Here is an 18,542-nt window from a genome sequence, read left to right on the forward strand (position 1 = left end):
CAACAATGCATACTTCCTTCTTCTAGTATCAAAGCTCAAATGATCAACATTTGTACTGTGTTGAAAGTATTTATAAGCAACACTTTTTTTCTCCCTCTACAGATATTTACTTACAAACTCTTTGACATATGTATCGGGATTAGTACAGTGGAGTAATATTTCTATTATTTGTGACATTAAATAATTATAGCATTTCATCCATATATAAAACAATACATGATATCCACATGAAATACTCTCTTTGTTTTCGATCTGAGCATTATTGTATAAACAACTTTCAGTTATTTTGTAAAAACATATCAAAGGCAGCATTGTAATATCCTGGTGCATTTCCCAAACTGTCGTAAAATTCGGCATGTTTCGGACTGTGCATCCAGAACACTACCCAGTGACTTCCTGGCAGATATGAAGGGTCGGTGTTGCAGATGGGTATTTGGATACTGTTTGTGGTAGATTGTTTGAAGAAAATACACCTCTTAATACAGCAGCAGTATGTCAGTTATTTTTCGTTCGCGATAATAACTCACGGGCATTCATACTCGGGTGTACTTGATGTCTCTGGATTGATCAATTTCAAGTAAAGCGGGAAATTCTGCATAAGCCAAACAATTTATTATTTCTGTAGTATTCGCAGCAAATTTCACTTTTAATCTGATACTTCCCTGCCGAACTAAATTTATATACTCTTCTCCTAGATCACTTGGAGCGAGATTAATTGCGTAACCTGCATATTCCTCGCTGAACATGGTGCGCGTTATGCTTAGTCCGGCGTCTTTGTTCCATTTCTCAGCCACTTCAAATAGATTCACAAATGGTGTGACGTGATTCTCGTTCACTCCTACATCAATTTTCATGGGTCTTGCTGGAATGCTTTCGCCGTTCACGTACAATGCAATTTCTTCTGTCAAATTTTGAAAATTAAATATGTTTTTGGTGTAACTACCATTTACTGCAGCCTGTGAGATGAATGCAAAGCATGCCTTTGTTGGTAGATTGTTGGACCAAACGTTTTGCCATATAAAACTTCAGACCCCGAAGGACAAGTGTTCATCTTCACTTCTGTTCTTATCAACGGATATTTCGCTGTAGTTTCTTTCAATACTCCTGCATGATTAATTAACACCCCCACTGTCCACTTTAATCATGCAGGCTTTAAAAGAGACGTCCAACAGTTGTACTTTGTACGCAGGGGTTGACTCTGCACTCATAACCAATAATGATGCTCTACTCCGAAATAATTTTAGGTTTACGTCTACACCATTTAATATGTATTTATCCAAACGGAAAATGTCTTCGTACGAAGGTCCTTCTAAATCAAAAATTCTGCTCTCTTTTGTAAAGATATACCTTTTTAGCTCACCTGAGCTGAAAGCTCAAGTGAGCTTTTCTCATCACCCGTGGTCCGTCCTCCGTCCGTCTGTAAACTTTTCACATTTTCAACTTCTTCTCAAGAACCACTGGGCCAATTTTAACCAAACTTGGTACAAAGTACCCTTGGGTAAAGGGGAGTTTAAATTGTTAAAATAAAGAGCCAAGTCCCCTTACAAGGGGAGATAATCAAGAAAAGACAAAAATAGGGTGGGGTCATTAAAAAATTTTCTTCTCAAGAACCACTGGGCCAGAAAAGCTGAAACTTAGGTGGAAACATCCTGTAATAGTGTAGATTCTAGATTATTAAAATCATGACCCCCGGGGGTACGGCGGGGCCACAATAGGGAATCCAAGTTTTATATTGAAATATATAGGAAAAATCTTTAAAAATCTTCTTGTCAAGAACCACTGAGCCAGAAAAGCTGAAACTTATGTGGAAGCATCCTGTTATAGTGTAAATTTTAAATTGTTAAAATCATGACCCCCGGGGGTAGGGCGGGGCCACAATAGGGAATCCAAGTTTTACATTGAAATATATAGGAAAAATCTTTAAAAATCTTCTTCTCAAGAACCACTGAGCCAGAAAAGCTGAAACTTATTAAGCATGCTGTAATAGTGTAGATTCTAAATTGTTAAAATCATGACCCCCGGGGGTGGGGGGTGGGGGGGGCACAATAGGGAATCCAAGTTTTACATTGAAATATATAGGAAAAATCTTTAAAAATCTTCTTCTCAAGAACCACTGAGCCAGAAAAACTGAAACTTATGTGGAAGCATCGTGGGATAGTGTAAATTTTAAATTGTTCAAATCATGACCCCCGGGGGTAGGGCAGGGCCACAATAGGGAATACAAGTTTTACATTGAAATATATAGGAAGAATCTTTAAAAATCTTCTTCTCAAGAACCACTGAGCCAGAAAAGCTGAAACTTATGTGGAAGCATCCTGGGGTAGTGTAGATTCTAAATTGTTCAAATCATGACCCCCGGGGGTAGGGCAGGGCCACAATAGGGAATACAAGTTTTACATTGAAATATATTGGAAAAATCTTTAAAAATCTTCTTCTCAAGAACCACTGAGCCAGAAAAGCTGAAACTTATGTGGAAGCATCCTGGGGTAGTGTAGATTCTAAATTGTTCAAATCATGACCCGGGGGGTAGGGCGGGGCCACAATAGGTATTACAAGGGGGAAGCCTGGTAATGAACAGCATGGCCAAAGTTACTCAGGTGAGCGATGTGGCCCATGGGCCCCTTGTTGCCAAACCGCCGTTTGTTCCACCGTATGCATTTCCATCGTCCATTGTTGCATCGTCTAGGTAAAAAAGTTGTGATTGTAATTGCGATTCTGAGGCATCGGTGCCACTGGACAAGATGAGTTTTAAATAGGCTTTCCATGGGTAATAACTGGTGTTCAGAGATACTAATTTCCCGTTCATATATGTGTCTATCTGGGACCAAAGTAATTGTAGAGAGAGGTTTATGATACCAGTTTTTTCTTGGGCTGCTAAAGCTGTTCCATCTGCTTTGACAATTTTACATTTTGCATATAAACGGCTTCTACGTAAATCAATGTATTCGTTTCCTTGACCAGGTATGGAGATTTCAATCGGGGCATCTTCTGTGTTATATGCTGACACTGGTCGGTATTCCGCAAAATATATTTTTTCTACTGCAACTTGATTGGGCGGTACGGTAAATAAAGACAGTTCAGCAGGAAGTCCGATTTCGGTAATTTTGTCACTGAGAAAAGCCATTTCTTACAAACTCTTTTTTCCCTTTGAAAATATATTGGACGCCAAGTTTGTAACAGTTGTCTTTAATTTTTTAAACGTACAGTCTGGTGGTGGTCTTTTCCCTGACTTCTTCCTCTTCTTGATTGAAATGTGAGATTTCTGATCATTCTCCGCTTTTATACTAACTACGGGAACGTGTGGAATATTTTCACGAATTTCCTCTTTTAATTCTCCTTTGGCTCGTTCTTCTACTGCTGCGAGGGGAGTCACCTGTTTTCCTACTATTTCTTTCGGTTCTTCAACTGTAATATGTGGATTAACTGGTATCATGTAAGGCTTCTTAGAATACATCCCTGCAATACCACTGCCGGACTGTCTTCCTTTATAATTTCGAGGATTAAATTTTCCGTCTAACATGTTTTTGTAAAATGTCTTCCATATTCTAGGGTCAGATACGTACGTCGATCCAGACATTATTCTTTATAAACTTTTCAACTTCAATAACAATGTCACAGACGTTTCCTCTTTTAGAAATGAGGCGTCCTGTCCATTTGCATCCTTTATATATATGTGAACATCGTGGACCTGACCTAGTCTCGCGGACACTTCATAAGGATATGTGAAAATTTCATTCGGTGTAGATTTTTTCAAATTTACACGCCTTAATAGTGGAAGTTCTTTGTCCCCGACGATTGTGTCCTCACATAGATTTGTGTAAATATAACATACGTTTTTCTTTTATTTGAAGGTAAACAAGTCTCTAGTAATGCTACTGACCAGTGTCCCCTTAACGTTAATTGTCTTGGAAGATGCACATAAAAATCATAAGGCTTATTGTCCCTGTACAGATCAAGGCTGTCTGTGCATTTTAAAACCATCCGAATATCCATTACTTTAAATTTATAGGTCAATCAATTCTGATTTTTTAATCCAGGAATTGCATTTGGAAGGCCACTGGTACCAAGATACCAATACTTCTTTTTCACTCTTTCTTGTCCTCTCCTTTAAAATTTTATCCACTTTCCATACAGTGTCTTCCTTTTCATTGACTTTCTGCTGTTCCTGTGCATAAAATGTACCGGAAATTGGATCATCTGTATAGTCTTTTAGTCGGTATACTTCAATACCTTCATGTCGATATCTGTGGGTTATTACGAATATTTCTCCTGTCCATTTCTGATCGTATTCGCGTTGAAAGGTGCGTTTTAAATGAGAAATTCGAACTCGATCATTTACTTTGAACTTGTATTGCTTTCGTTTGGGTTTCTTTTTTATGGAAAACTTCTTTTTCCCATTTGCATGTTTATCTCTTTTTGTCCTCTCTAAAAATGCATTAAATCTAGCCTCTTCCTGTGTGTCTTTTATTACGTTTACTGGAGCCATGTTTCCTAGAGATCTAGTCAGTGTCGCGTTGATGCTTTGAGTAATGTTTGCTAATTCATCTACAAATTTGTATGAATATCTTTGTACAAACATTCGGTGTAATATGTTCTCAAGTTTCTGAATGCTACGCTCTGCAAAATTACTTTTTGTCTCATTTTCTGTGTAAATTGCGTGGACTCCTTCTTTCTTTAAAAACGATATCACCCATTTGTTTTTAAATTCGCTTCCTTTGTCCCTTCTGAGTATTTTAGGTTTTCGCCCTTTTGCAAATATTGATCGTAGACCTTTAATCACCTCATTTGCCGTTTTCTGTTTTAGTGGGGCTGTAAAAAGAAATCTGGAAAAAATGTCTTGTAACACCAAGATATACTGAATTCCGTCGTTGTGTTTTGTAATATTTTTAACATCTTGTAAATCGCCATCCCAGATGGAGTCAATTGAGTCAGTTATGATATGACGTCGTTTAAATTTCCGCTGCACTCTTTTGTTTGTAATGAGTAGGCATCAGTATCGGACAAAAATTGTCTGATTCTGTGCAAGCCAATTTTGTATTTCCCTTCACGTTTTACAACTTGGTATAATTTGTAGGGACCACTAAATGCAGCAGGGTGCTTTGTATCTGTCCATATATTTTCTAAATAACGTTCCTTTTCTTTGGACAACATTTTTATTAATAATTGAAAGTTAGATATGTTACATCTTTTCATATAAATAATTGTGTGTCTTCTTTTATCATAAAACTCAACCTTTTTTTAATTTCTCTATTCTGCATACATTACAACATATGTTAGATCATCATTTAATATTTCATATATTCGTTTGGATTACAGCCAGGACATTTTAACATTGACATTTGGTTGTCATGATCAAGATAACAATATCTAATATCTAACTCTTTTTGAAACCTCTTTCTGAGAACTGGGATAGTCTTTTTAAGTTCTTTCCACATATCAACAGGCAGAGAGATGCCCTTTCTAGTTGCCACGATATTTTCTGCGTCTTCTGGCTTCCACCATTTTCTTATATCTACCCACTTGTAACCCTGCTCCACTGTAACATGTACGTTATGACCCAGGTGTTCTTTATAAGAAACATTGCCATCTTCTTTTTGTGAATCTTCTATTGCTTAGTCAATTTCATCGATGCAATCCTCCGTTAATTTTTTCCATTTTTCTAGATGTAGAACTATACCCTTCTTTGATGGATACTTTCTCCCAGTAGGACTGGTGTCAAAATATCGTATATGTATATATACGCTGCCCTCATGTCTCTGTGCTGATACGTGACAATTATTTCCTATGTCATATTCCTCATCTGTTTTCTTCTTGTATGGTTTGACTCTCTTTACATCTTTTTCTTCCCCCGCATCTTCAAGAGGTCTCTTAGATGAAACTATTAGAAAATTGTCCATTTTTTAATTCACTGTATGTTACTTTACTATAGCTGTTTATATACATATTCTGTTTAACATTTTCCACACCCCTCTTTTTTCAACCATACATTTGCTGGGGCTATATTACACCAACAGTCTTTACTCCTCCTATCTGTCTATTATCACTTTATTCTTGGGCTATATCTGCCCAACCAATCATATTTCAGGGCTAAATATTTGACTCTCCTCCCCCTTTTACTTATCGTATGGGGCAATATCTGACCAACTAATCATCATTTGGGGCTATATCGGTGATTCTTCCCTCTTTTGGGTCTGCTTGACAGGTGGGTTATACAGCCTAACCAATCATCTGAGACTCCTCCCATACTATATCTGTGACCCCCCCCTCCCATTTGCTTGACAGCTGGGCTATAAAGACCCCTCTGCAGCACGTAACTTTAATAGCATTTCAGACTGACATTGTTAAAGCGTGTTATGAAACTTCATTTATCATAAAATTATAAAAGAATGAATTTTGGGTGTGTATGATTGCTGTACATTCTTGCATTTTCTCAAACTAAAATTCATCCTTAGTATTTAAAAAAGTGGAAATTCTGTGGCATATCAATAGAACATATTAAAACTGTAATCAAGAAAAGTGAGAATAAAAATGTAGAAAGCAAAAACCGATTCACCAGTGTTGACGGTAAGTGTGCAGTGATGTGTGCAAAGTCAGCAAATCTAACACGCCCAGTAAAAAGTAAACAAAAACAGTAACAGAGCTTGTGCCATGTTTACAAATGCAGGTGTTTGATGTAATGTTATGAAGAATATTGTTGTCACTGAATTTTAAAAATTCCTGCAAGTTCAAATCATTACACTGAATATTTTCAAAAGTTAAATTAGAAATTTAAAATTATAAACAAAATGGCAATATGAACTGTGTCCATGTCCCTTTAACATATCTACCTGGCAATGTTTAAGTAAAATTTGTTCTGTGTTTTGAAGTTAAATGTAAAAAAAGAGACTATATCTTAATTGGTTGGTACTTACAGATACTACTTGGTAGATGAAAGAAAAAGTGAGCAAGCTCACATACCCCACGCTCCCCAAAAACTCGACAATGCAATACGTAATGAATGGCACAGTGCATTTTAAATACACAGTATAATTCAAAAAGGGGCATTACTTGCAAAAAGTCATCACGTCAAAACTTCTAGCATATAAGGACATTCAAATCTTTGCATGTTACAAATTTAATTGGGCTGAAGTTTCTAGATAAATAATGGAATCAAAATTTCTTGGTACTATACAAATTTATACATTATGTCTGAAATACCTACAAAGTTTCAGGAAATTCAGTGCAGGAGTTATGCTGACAAACAGTTATTTAAATTCCTCAGAGATTTCGATTTGTTAATGAGTGTAAGTCCATGTCCTACACATGGCAATTTACACATTTAAATAATTGATGGAAACAAAATCATGATGTAGTCATATGAATTTGTTTATATACTGTACTTATGAAATTATTTAAGGCAAAGCACCAAATTGAAGGGGGGGGGGGGGGAGAACTATCCAAGATTTTGTGTGTGTGTGTTAAATCATAAATATTTTGATCTCAAAATCAATAGGGGTCTTTTAACGTCATAAAATATTTCACATAAAATTTTATTACAAAAGCTGATTCCAGTGGATTTCCGTAAAACCTAGCTGGAAAGTTTCTTCAATTATAGGCAAATCTCTTAAGGCAAATATAATGGAATCGGAATTTCCTGGTAATATTCACATCTACACACTGTGTACTAAATATCTGCAAAGTTTGACCAAATTCTGTGGAGCGGTTTAAGAGGAGTTGCACTGACAAACTGCTGATCTCTATATTCAAGATATGGCCACAAATCTAAGTTGAAAAGTGCCGAAATTCCCAGAAAAATAATGGAATCGGAATTTCCTGGTAATATGCACATCTACACACTGTGTACTAAATATCTGCAAAGTTTGACGAAATTCTGTGCAGCGGTTTAAGAGGAGTTGCGCTGACAAACTTTTCATCCCTATATTCAAGATACAGTACCGACCAGACACAACCTAACAGAAAGCGAACCCAAAGCGCACCCCGGGTTCGCTGCCTGGGTCCGCTTGGGGTTCGCTGTAGCGGACCCCGAGCGAACCCGGAGCGCACCCCGAGCGAACCCGCAGCGGACCCAGAGCGAACGCCGAAAACGAACCCCAAATTCAGTAGCGAACCCAGCAAGCGAACGCGCGTTCGGTGTTGCGTAACTGATCTGTCAATCAGGATTAGCGATAAGACGTGTTAACCAATCAGCGCGTCGACCGATCAGCATGCCAGTTTGTCATTCGATGTAAATAAAACATTCTACAAGCAAAGCGTGTTTATGTTCAGTGTGAAATTATTATTAACACGATTAAATAAATATTTATATTTATAAATCAATATCTAGGTAGCATGTTATATTTATACATTTATTTTCTTTATTTTTTATTTTTAAAATCCATTTATTTATATTGCGTAAATTTATCAGACAAAGAGTTCTTTAATGTATAAAAGAAAATAATGGTTATCACAATTGTTACTGAAAAAAAAAGAAAAAAAGTATTTTGAGAAATTATAACACTTCATTATCTCAAGATACTGTACAAGATTAAGTATATGTACGTGCTTTCATTCATTTATTTTATTTTCATAATTCTAATTTACATTTTTGTTTAAATCCAGATCAACATCAAAATTATTAATCTTCGTAATTGAAAAAAGTAAAAATAAATAAATAAATAAATTAAAAAAAAATAAAGAAAGAACAGCATAAATGTACATGTACAGTATGTCCAATCGTAAACTACTATGGTATTATTTTGATTTATCTTTTACAAAAAAATAATGTAAAGCTTGATTTACCTTGTTGTTGTTTTTTATTATTATTAACTGAAATAAAAAGAAAAAAAACAACGCGCGACTTACATATACATTATTGAACAAACTAATTATCGGTAGTAAATAAGCAATATAATAAGTCGTACAGTATTGAATTCTTTTAAATAGCGTAACTTTAAATGATAAAGCGTATTTAAGATGTTTAACGATTTTTTTTCTCTGATGATTGGTCCCGTTAACTGCTTATTGTGGTCATGATATTTTTATATCAATACATCAGAAATGTACATTTTTACAAAAAAAAATATTAATTCCCAATACTTACATAAATAATTAGTCGACAAATGTACACGACATTATTGTCGGGGTTACTTTCTATCCCTGATACTTACTATTATTTTAATTTCTGGAGATGAATGAATTTTAAAAAAAAGCTGATTTTTGAATTCATAAATGGAAAGATGAATATAAGTATTCATTCATTATTTAGGCCACTTCTAAATTTTTTTACCCCCATACTGCATATTATAAAATCCAATGGAATCAAAACTCACAGTCAACCTATATCATATGATAGAACATGCTGCATTCGATCATAAATTACATTTTTACGTATCAGAAAGATAAAAAAAAATTCTAAGTCGGAGAATTAAATTAATAATTATTTGTAATCTAAAATACCTATTAAATCTTATTTACATGTAGTTTCAAAAATATTTTTTTCTATAATATTTTTTTTCAGTTTTCCAAAGTCGATTAATTGCAGCAGTAAATATTTTTAATCTAACATATCTATTAATAATTTTTTGTTTTTAAAATATCCACTCCTAAATATTTTTAACTATTTTGTGTAAAACGTGATCGTTCGTGTATGTTGTCAACAATAACATTGCAGCCACTGCACATGCACATGTATCGATCGCCACAAAAACAACGATCGATTTCACTGCTGTATTTGGAATAAACAAGGGGGCGGAGCTTACTGGCGGCAAGATTAAAGCGGGGTCCGCTTCGCGCATGAGTGCGTAAAGCGAACCCAGAAAGCGAACGCTGGGTTCGCTCTAGCGGACCCAGAGCTAACCCCGAGCGAACGCAGAGCGAACCCGAAGCGAACCCAGAGCGCACCCAAAATTTCTGAAAGCGGACCCGTAGCGGACCCCGAGCGAACCCAGAAAGCGAACCCGGGGTGCGCTTTGGGTTCGCTCTGGTGTTAGGTTGTGTCTGGTCGGTACTGTATGGCCAAAAATCCAAGTTGAAAAGTGCCGAAATTCCCAGAAAAATAAAGGAATCGGAATTTCCTGGTAATATGCACATCTAACCATTATGTCCTAAATATCTGCAAAGTTTGACGAAATTCTGTGCAGCGGTTTATGAGGAGTTGCGCTGACGAACTGTTCATCTCTATATTCAACATATGGCCAAAAATCTAAGTTGAAAAGTTCCGAAATTCCCAGAAGAAATAAAGGAATCGGAATTTCCTGGTAATATGCACATTGACACATTGTGTACTAAATATCTGTAAAGTTTGACGAAGTTCTGTGCAGCGGTTTATGAGGAATTGCGCTGACAAAAAAAACAGGACTGCCGGACTGACTGACTGACCGACGGAGGGTCAAAAACATTATACCCCCCGCAACTTGTTGCGTGGGGTATAATAAAGTAAAGGTTTGGCAAGAAATCTTTTCTCTAGATTCTCTAGATTTATTGAGTTACTGCCAAGTTGCAATATTTAAATTTCACAACCATGCTTAGAAAATTGACTTCATTTGCATTAACAGCCAAATAGTACGGAAGCCCATTAGTGCCAACTTATATATATAAAGAAAATCCTATATATAAAAGCATACCTCTATATATAAAGAAAATGCGAAATATAAAATCTAAACCTAGATATATATAAAGGAAATGTGATATATATAAATAAAACCTCGATATATATATAGGAAATGCAAAATATATTAACAAAACCTCGATATATATAAAGAGAAATGCGATATATATAAACAAAACCTCGATATATATAAAGAGAAAATTTTCCACGTGACCTGTACTGACCTTTATTACATCAGTGATGCCCCCAGCATCCCGCTGAGAGGCTCCTTGTCTTAATACAAAGCATCACAATTCATGTTTGAACGCAGACTTACAAAATGAATAATTGTCAATCTTGTGGTGCAGAAGATCCAAGAGACATCTTTTGCTCAATTTGTGGCGAAAAATTGGCGTCAGGAAGACAAGATGGTGAGTTTATATCAAAATACGTTAATTTGTGCATTTATAAGGTTACTAGTTTACATTGAATTACTAGTAATTAGATTTACACGTTTATGAATTTGTTTTGCATAATACCCGGTGAATTTTAATAACGGGCTTATATGACGGGGCGATTCCTGCATGTTTCTAATACGCCATTATTTTGCGTGTTTTTATATATTAAGTATTTACATCTACAATTCACACTATATGTCAGTTCTGCACACCCTCAATCTCTTCCTTTGTTCACATCCTCTCATACATTGAAATTTTCTCACATTAAAGACCTCACTTTTTGAAGTCTTGTTTAGTTTCATAAAATCAAATCCTCATGCAAACTCTCAATTAACTCGCACGACACTCATACGAAACAATGCCATGTAAATCTCTCTCTCTCTCTCAGTTCAGCACAAAGATATATAGTCATATTACGGAAATGCCACAAAGTTAACCTCATTCTTTAATTCCATAACCACCCTGGTGTCCTGCAGGGAGGCCAGTTTCACACTTTACTCTCAATAAACAAGTTGTGCAGCAGAAGATTAGTGTAAACAAATTGGGCCAACTCCTAAAAGGTTTTGGTTTCTAAATAGCTAGTTTGACATGAGCACATAAATTATGTATTTGAATCAAGAAAAGTTATATCAAATGTCATGGAGAGAAAATGAAAATCGGACTTGAATTTATTCTATATATTATTTCTTTTCGTTTATTTTCTTTTTAGAAAAGATTACTGAAAAAAATGAATGCCTAGGATTGATATATATATTTTTTTTACGTATTTGGTCTTAAAGGATGGAAATATCAAAATTTTATATAAAAAAAAATAAGATGTTAAAAAGTCTACATTGTTTATACTCCAGCATGCTACAGGTGTAGAGGTTCACGACGAGATATTTTTGACTCGGCTGTCAGATAAGGAGTGTATGGAAGTTATAACCGAGGCTCTTGTAGGAGTAAATTTTTTTACCCCCCCCCCCCCAAAAAAAAGTATATCAAAATCTATGAGGTTTAAACTTTTACTTTACTTATATTCATATGACTAAAGTTGTTATCTTCATTTGGTATTTTTTGGGCGGGGGGGGGGTGTCTTGTACCTTCTGGAAGATACTTCTGTTCGTAAGCAAAGATATAGCCGTGCTTTAAAAATGTTACAACAAAGGCTATGAATAGATTAATAGTTTTCATCGTTATTAAATGTTTAAAAGATAAATTTGTTACATTTCCATATTTCTTCAAAAAATGAATTTAATATGTCCGCAAATAAGTAAATCTGATAAGTGTATTCAAAAAGTGTTTATCCCTGCTGCTTTGCGGGACATGAATGATGCATTTAAGAATGGATGTTGATTATGTAATATGCGGTATAATGTGATGATAATAATGATATTATGATTAATATTGGTTTGCCGTCCAATGCTCTCGTCTTGACTGGGTGTGAAACACTCCATTAATTATACTTTTATTAATAAAGTCGACTCTTCCAATAAGCCTTGACTAAATCTAGTTCCTGTCTGACAACAGGATGTGAGAAATTTAATAAATTTCGGCGGGATGTCAAAAGTACATGTATATAATACAAATCTTCTATATAATGATTATCAGTACTTAAACAGTTGATCTTTTTTTTAGATGCAAGTTTCTCGACAAGAGCTTTGCCTTTCTTCAGAGACTTCAAGAAATTTCGGAAAGAGAAGGAAGCAGAGAGGAGGGAGACCTTCACCTTACGAAAGAGCAAGAAACCAATGCGAGTTAAAGTAAAATATAAACATTTTTTATACTGTTAAAACCTCAAGGCTTTTTTCCGAAATAATTATTTTTACAAACCCCTCAGGGTGAAAATTAACGGTAAATAATGTTGTTTATAGAAATTCTTAAATCATCATGAATCATTATCCATTTCTTCAACACCCAATATAATTTTCTAGTGTTCTTGGGAACACTTCCAATGACTTTAATTTTTTTGACTGATGTGTAGGAATTATCTTTAATACCAAAATCATATCCATTGTCAAATAGAGTAAATATTGCAATTTAGGCTCAGTAAGCTCTGTATAACTGCTATATTTCTCAAACGACAGGATTTCTTTTGACTGAGAACACCCGATTTATTCCCCTGGATCCGCCGCTTCATTAAGCGTTCGAATGTTGTTCAGACCGAGTTTTTTCTCTGAGATTTAGAAGTCTCGCTATGTCTCTATTCCATACAAAACTCTAATCCTTATTTTGAACTACTGTAAGTGAGCAAGTAGTATAAATACATTGTTTACTTCTCATGCGGTTAGACTGAACTAGACACCCTGTAATTTATATTTTGTACCTGTATCTTAAGAGCTCGTTTCACAACGGTAAAAGATCTTCCCTCCTTCCCGTATTTTTTCCCGTACTTCTGTTTGAATTTCATTGCAAATGCACCAATTTCTTATGATATAATATATTAAGACACAAAATGATTTAATTTTGATTTAATGGGCCCTGCGAAATGCGTGAAAACTGCAGAACATGTAACTTAACAAATACGTAAAATGTTTGTTTGTTTATTGTTTAACGTCCCTCTCGAGAATTTTTCACTCATATGGAGACGCCACCACTTGCCGGTGGAAAGCTGCAAATTTTGACCTATACTCGGCACTCAGGGCCATTGAGCAGTGAGGGATCTTTTTCGTGCCACCACCTACTGCGACACGGGACCTCGGTTTATACGGTCTCATCCGAAGTACCGGTCTCCACGTCCCACAGTGGGATTCGAACCCGCGACGTAAGGATCAACTCCTTACTCCGCGAGCGAACGCTCTAACCACTGCGCCACGCAGGCGACCAAATACGTAAAGGTACACTTTCTAAAATTATATATGCACAAATAATTTTAAAATTTAGAAATTAAAAAATATCCTCATAAGATCAAAATACAAATCATGACAAGGCCAATGATCTTATACATCTACACATCATAACTTTTCTGACCGTTGATACTATCTAAAAATGAACTATATATTCAGGCATGTAGCAACGGGGGGGGGGGGAGGGAGGGAGGGGCAATGGGGAACTCTCCCCCACCACTTTTTTCCAAACATCACTTGTTATATTGGAAATATTTATTGAAATCCCCCCAGGTAAGTCGATATTTTTTTTCTGGTTGCCGGCCGCTCCCCCAACTTTCAAAAACGATGTTTGTATGCTCACTGGTCAGTTGATTGGGTTCATTTATCTTTTTATTTAAATCCATTGGCGCATTTTTAAATAGCCGAATTTTTTTATATATATATTTCATAGATAAATGTCGAAGTGATGAGACTCACCATTTGCACACTGAAATATCAACGGGCAAGTCTACTACCAATAGAAGTCTACCCGAACAATACAGAAACTGAAGTCCTGAAGCTTGCAACAGATAAACACCATAAAAACAACAAAATGCTCCCGACAGACGAATACATTCTCTTATATAAAGATGGATCCAGGGCAAACACTATACCGGGAACTACAAATGTTTTTACAGTTAGAGGATATAAAGATTTTCTAGGGAAGCCATTCCAGAATATCCAGTTGTACATATGCCCTAAAACAGAATTTGAATCAAGTAAGTAATTTCGAGCTAGGATGGTCTGTATTTTCATTCAGAGTCACTTTTTATTCCTGTTATAGAATCATTAATGTCATTAAAAGCATTATCATATTCTCCAGATGTATCAAACAGCAGCGATTCTAATGATCTTCCAGATCCGAAACCGAATAACAAGAATGAAGTAAGAACTACAGTACATTATACTTACCGGTATTTATTTTCATTTTTATTTTGTTTATATTCTTATACGTATGTATATATATTTTCGGTTGAAGGTATGTGACGATTCATGGGAGGAGCTCGAAACACCTGAAATACTAAAACGTAAAAGGCCAACTAAAAAATCAAGAAATCGCGGACATGAAAGAGAGACCCCGAAATTTAGATACAGAAAATCCAGCACCAAACCCAGAGAATCGAGCACTTGATCCAAAAACAAGAGCAACAAAACAAGAAAACGACAAAATGGAGCAACCCTCAACCTACAGGTGTTTATAAACAACTAGTACCTTACAGTAACATAAAATTAGTGTGGGGTAGGTGGGGCTTAGTGGGTTCCAGTATTCCCAATGAGCAAATTTTCCATAATTTTACATTAACTTGATGGATTTGACTGTACTGCAATAAAACGTTTGTACATGACAATTTCTAGGCATATGTAAAAGCAACAAAAGAAACTCTATCTCCGGAAGAAAAAAAAACATATGATGACTAAGTTCTGTTTAAACGACTGTTTAGTTTAAAGAATTTAAAAATAACGTGATTTCTTTTCACATTTTAAGTGAGTATATAACCATTATATCAGATGGTTAAGATGAGGAGGACGATCTCAATCCACTAAGTCCGTCTGAGACAAAAAATACGCAAACAGTGAATATGGCTTGCAGGTGAGTATTTTGATATTTGATTCTATAATTTGAAGTACTCAGACACCCAAAAATACACTTTAGTAGAGCTTGGAATGTCATGAATTTATAACTAAAGGGCCTTATTTCAGTTCTCAACCATCGAGATCAACTGTGGAAATTCTCCAAGAACTTTCTCTGCAAATACAATCAAATACCATCTCCCGATTTAACATAAACAGAAGAAATGTGTGGGACGGGGCTTGTAGAGGCTTCAAAAGGTCCACATTTGCTCCAAACAACATCTTGCTTGTTAAATTTACTGACGATACTGGATTGTCGGAGGAGGCGGTAGACCAAGGCGGACCAAGACGCGAGTTTCTCCGTCTTTTAATGGATGCACTACAGAACAGTACTTTGTTTGAAGGTCCAACGACGTCCAGGATTCTTACCTTGAATAGCCATGGTAAGAGTGATCATGAAAATATTCACAGAACAATTTAATTAAATAAAAATAACGTTCATGTACTAACATTAATATAATGAAATGTCTCTTCACTAGCTATACAACGGGATGAATACTATCTGGCTGGTGTTATGGTTGCCGTTGATCTAGTACATGGAGGTCCACCTCCAATGTTTTTTTTCAAAATTTTGTTCGATATGTTGGTTTTTGGTCCGGAAAATGTACATCCCACGATTGACGATATCCCCGAATCTGAATTCAAACAATCACTCAACTCAGTATTTACTTTCATACAATTTAATGCATTTATCATTTCATAGTAAAATAATACCTTTAATTTTTTCTTTATATAAATACGTTTAATGCTATCTTGAGTTATAACAATTTTCTCATTCATTTATGACGATTCCTCAGATAATGCAAAAGTACAATGGAGGCCAAAAGCAGCACTTTGACTTTAGCAGGTTGCTTCCATTATGCGAGATCGCTGGAGGACAAAGTACCAATAGTAAGAGATATGACAAGATGGTACTGTCTAGAGAGGGCACGCACGGCATACGAAAGGTATTCTTTTTATACCCCCGCTTGAAAAGGGGTATATAGTAATCGGAATGTCCGTCCGTCTGTACGTCCATCTGTTACGCTTTGGGGTACCCATTTCTTATCCGCAAATCCTCTTATACCACTGAATGAAATTTAATGAGACTTTCGCAAAATCTTTGTTACATAATGCCATTGTGCATCACCTATTTTATTTTTTGATCGGACGCGTATTTCGGGTTTCCCGTAGCAAAACATGGACACTGCCATTTTTTTTCTATAATATTGAAGGGTTCCTATCTTTTATCCGCAACTCCTCCTATACCGCTGAATAAAATGTAATGATACTGTCACAGATTCTTTATTACATAATGCCATCGTGCACCTTCTATTTTAATTTTTGATCCAAAACTTATTTCGGGTCTCCAAGAGCAAAACATGAACTTTGCCATTATAATCATACGGGAGGCGGATGTATCATTTAGTGATCTCGGTGCTCACAGTACCTCTCGTTTAATTTAAAATAAATCTAGATTATATTAATGTAATTATTATAATAACATTCCAACGACAAAATTAAACATTAATCTACTTGTAATTAATCTTTGATGTTTCCGATTCATTTTCAGGTAATTGTATAAAGTCTCTTTTTTAAAATTTTGTGTTTAGATTTAAGGCAGGTTTACAAAGCCTCGCTGTTCTGGCCACCATTCAATCATATCCAGAGAGTTTCAGAGGTTGTCTTATGTTTAGCGACACCAAACTCACAGCGATTTTGATAGAGGACATATTTCGTCCAGATGTTAGTGCGGTCGGAAGTAACCGGAAAACAGTAGAGGATAGATTGATTGGGTATTGGAGGGACTACTTACAAGATGCAGAGGGTATTGGCCTTTGTTTAATTTTTCTATGAAAATTACTTTCTATAGAGAGAAGTTTTAGACGTATTTAATGGTTATTTCCAATTATTCCATAAAAAATTATAACGAAACCATTTTTTTTGTTTTCGAGTATAAAAATATCATACTGCATATTGTTTAAAGATTAAATATAATTTGTTTTAACAGAGGGGGCCACTGTGGTGACTTTAAAGCATCTGCTGATTTTTGCCACTGGAACGAACAGAGTGCCGTCACTTGGACTCAGTCCTTCTCCTGTTCTATCGTTCCTACACGAAGAGGAGGGGGGAGGAAAATTCCGAATTGCTAATACCTGTGGGAATGAATTGAAAATTCCAATTCATTCGTCCTTTGAAATGTTCAAGGAAAATATGGAATTCGGAATTTCAAATGCCCCAAATTTTGGTCGGGCATAGTTAAATTACCTGGTCTTTGGCCAAAAGATCATAACATGAGAACAGACATGCCTAAATTTCAAATTAATTTTTTTTACTTATAAAATAATTCTGATTTATTTTTCATTGGTTTGTTTTTGAATATTAAACAAAATTGCATCTTTTAAACATACTTGTTAGATAAATCAAGCTAATCAAATTCTATTCTTTGACTTAATCTGTCCTCATTTTATGGTCTTTGTTAATTAGGGCTTACGTACATGTAAATTGACTGAATTGCTATCTTATTACTTCAAAAAGATGAACATTGCTTCACATGAATTTGATACATAACTATATTATTTACATTTCTGTATAAATGTTTGAAGCTCATTTGATATACAAAAACTGGGAAAAATACTTTATATGAAATCGCTATATCATTCAGCGGAATATGTGCGAGAGAGAGGGTGCATTTGTGTGTGTTTATGCCATTATCAAATACATGTTAATGACAAATAAAGCCATGTTAATTCGCATTCATTGATTTTACTTTTGTTACTTTATATGTTACTTCTTTGGACATTAATATTGCAAATATGAATATCTTTAAAGTCCTTTTCAGTAGGTACTGTAAATGTAGGTATTACTCGCCAGATATGTGCATTAACTCGAGGTAATTCTGTAATGCGCTTTCAACATCAATTGCAGTTCTCCAATGAAACCTCGATTTTACTAGGTTAGGATATTCGTAAATTTCGGAATCGTCACAGATAGACTTAGATTTCGTGTTTTGTCGGAAATGTTCGATTTCCTGTGCTGAGACGGGCCTTTTAAAGTCACATT

The 18,542-nt window shown here is 35.4% G+C and overlaps 1 protein-coding gene across 1 annotated transcript; it reads left to right on the plus strand.

Moving 5' to 3' along the window:
• The first annotated feature begins 14,851 nt into the window (after window positions 1-14,851).
• Window positions 14,852-16,203, plus strand: LOC133199068 (G2/M phase-specific E3 ubiquitin-protein ligase-like). Its single transcript, XM_061334955.1, has 4 exons — window positions 14,852-15,060; window positions 15,355-15,459; window positions 15,570-15,883; window positions 15,980-16,203. The coding sequence occupies exons 2-4, from the start codon at window positions 15,449-15,451 to the stop codon at window positions 16,201-16,203; spliced, it is 549 nt and encodes a 182-aa protein (XP_061190939.1). The 5' UTR covers window positions 14,852-15,060; window positions 15,355-15,448.
• Window positions 16,204-18,542: the final 2,339 nt, after the last annotated feature.

The sequence above is a fragment of the Saccostrea echinata genome, unplaced genomic scaffold, assembly GCF_033153115.1.
Source record: "Saccostrea echinata isolate AGI-Se365-2 ecotype Australia unplaced genomic scaffold, CSIRO_AGI_Sech_v1 ptg000033l, whole genome shotgun sequence".
Classification (NCBI taxonomy): domain Eukaryota; kingdom Metazoa; phylum Mollusca; class Bivalvia; order Ostreida; family Ostreidae; genus Saccostrea; species Saccostrea echinata.

Coding starts and splice junctions, on each gene's coding strand:
- LOC133199068 (XM_061334955.1), top strand. Junction 15,884..15,979: donor TCTTACCTTGAATAGCCATG/GTAAGAGTGATC, acceptor TCTCTTCACTAG/CTATACAACGGGATGAATAC.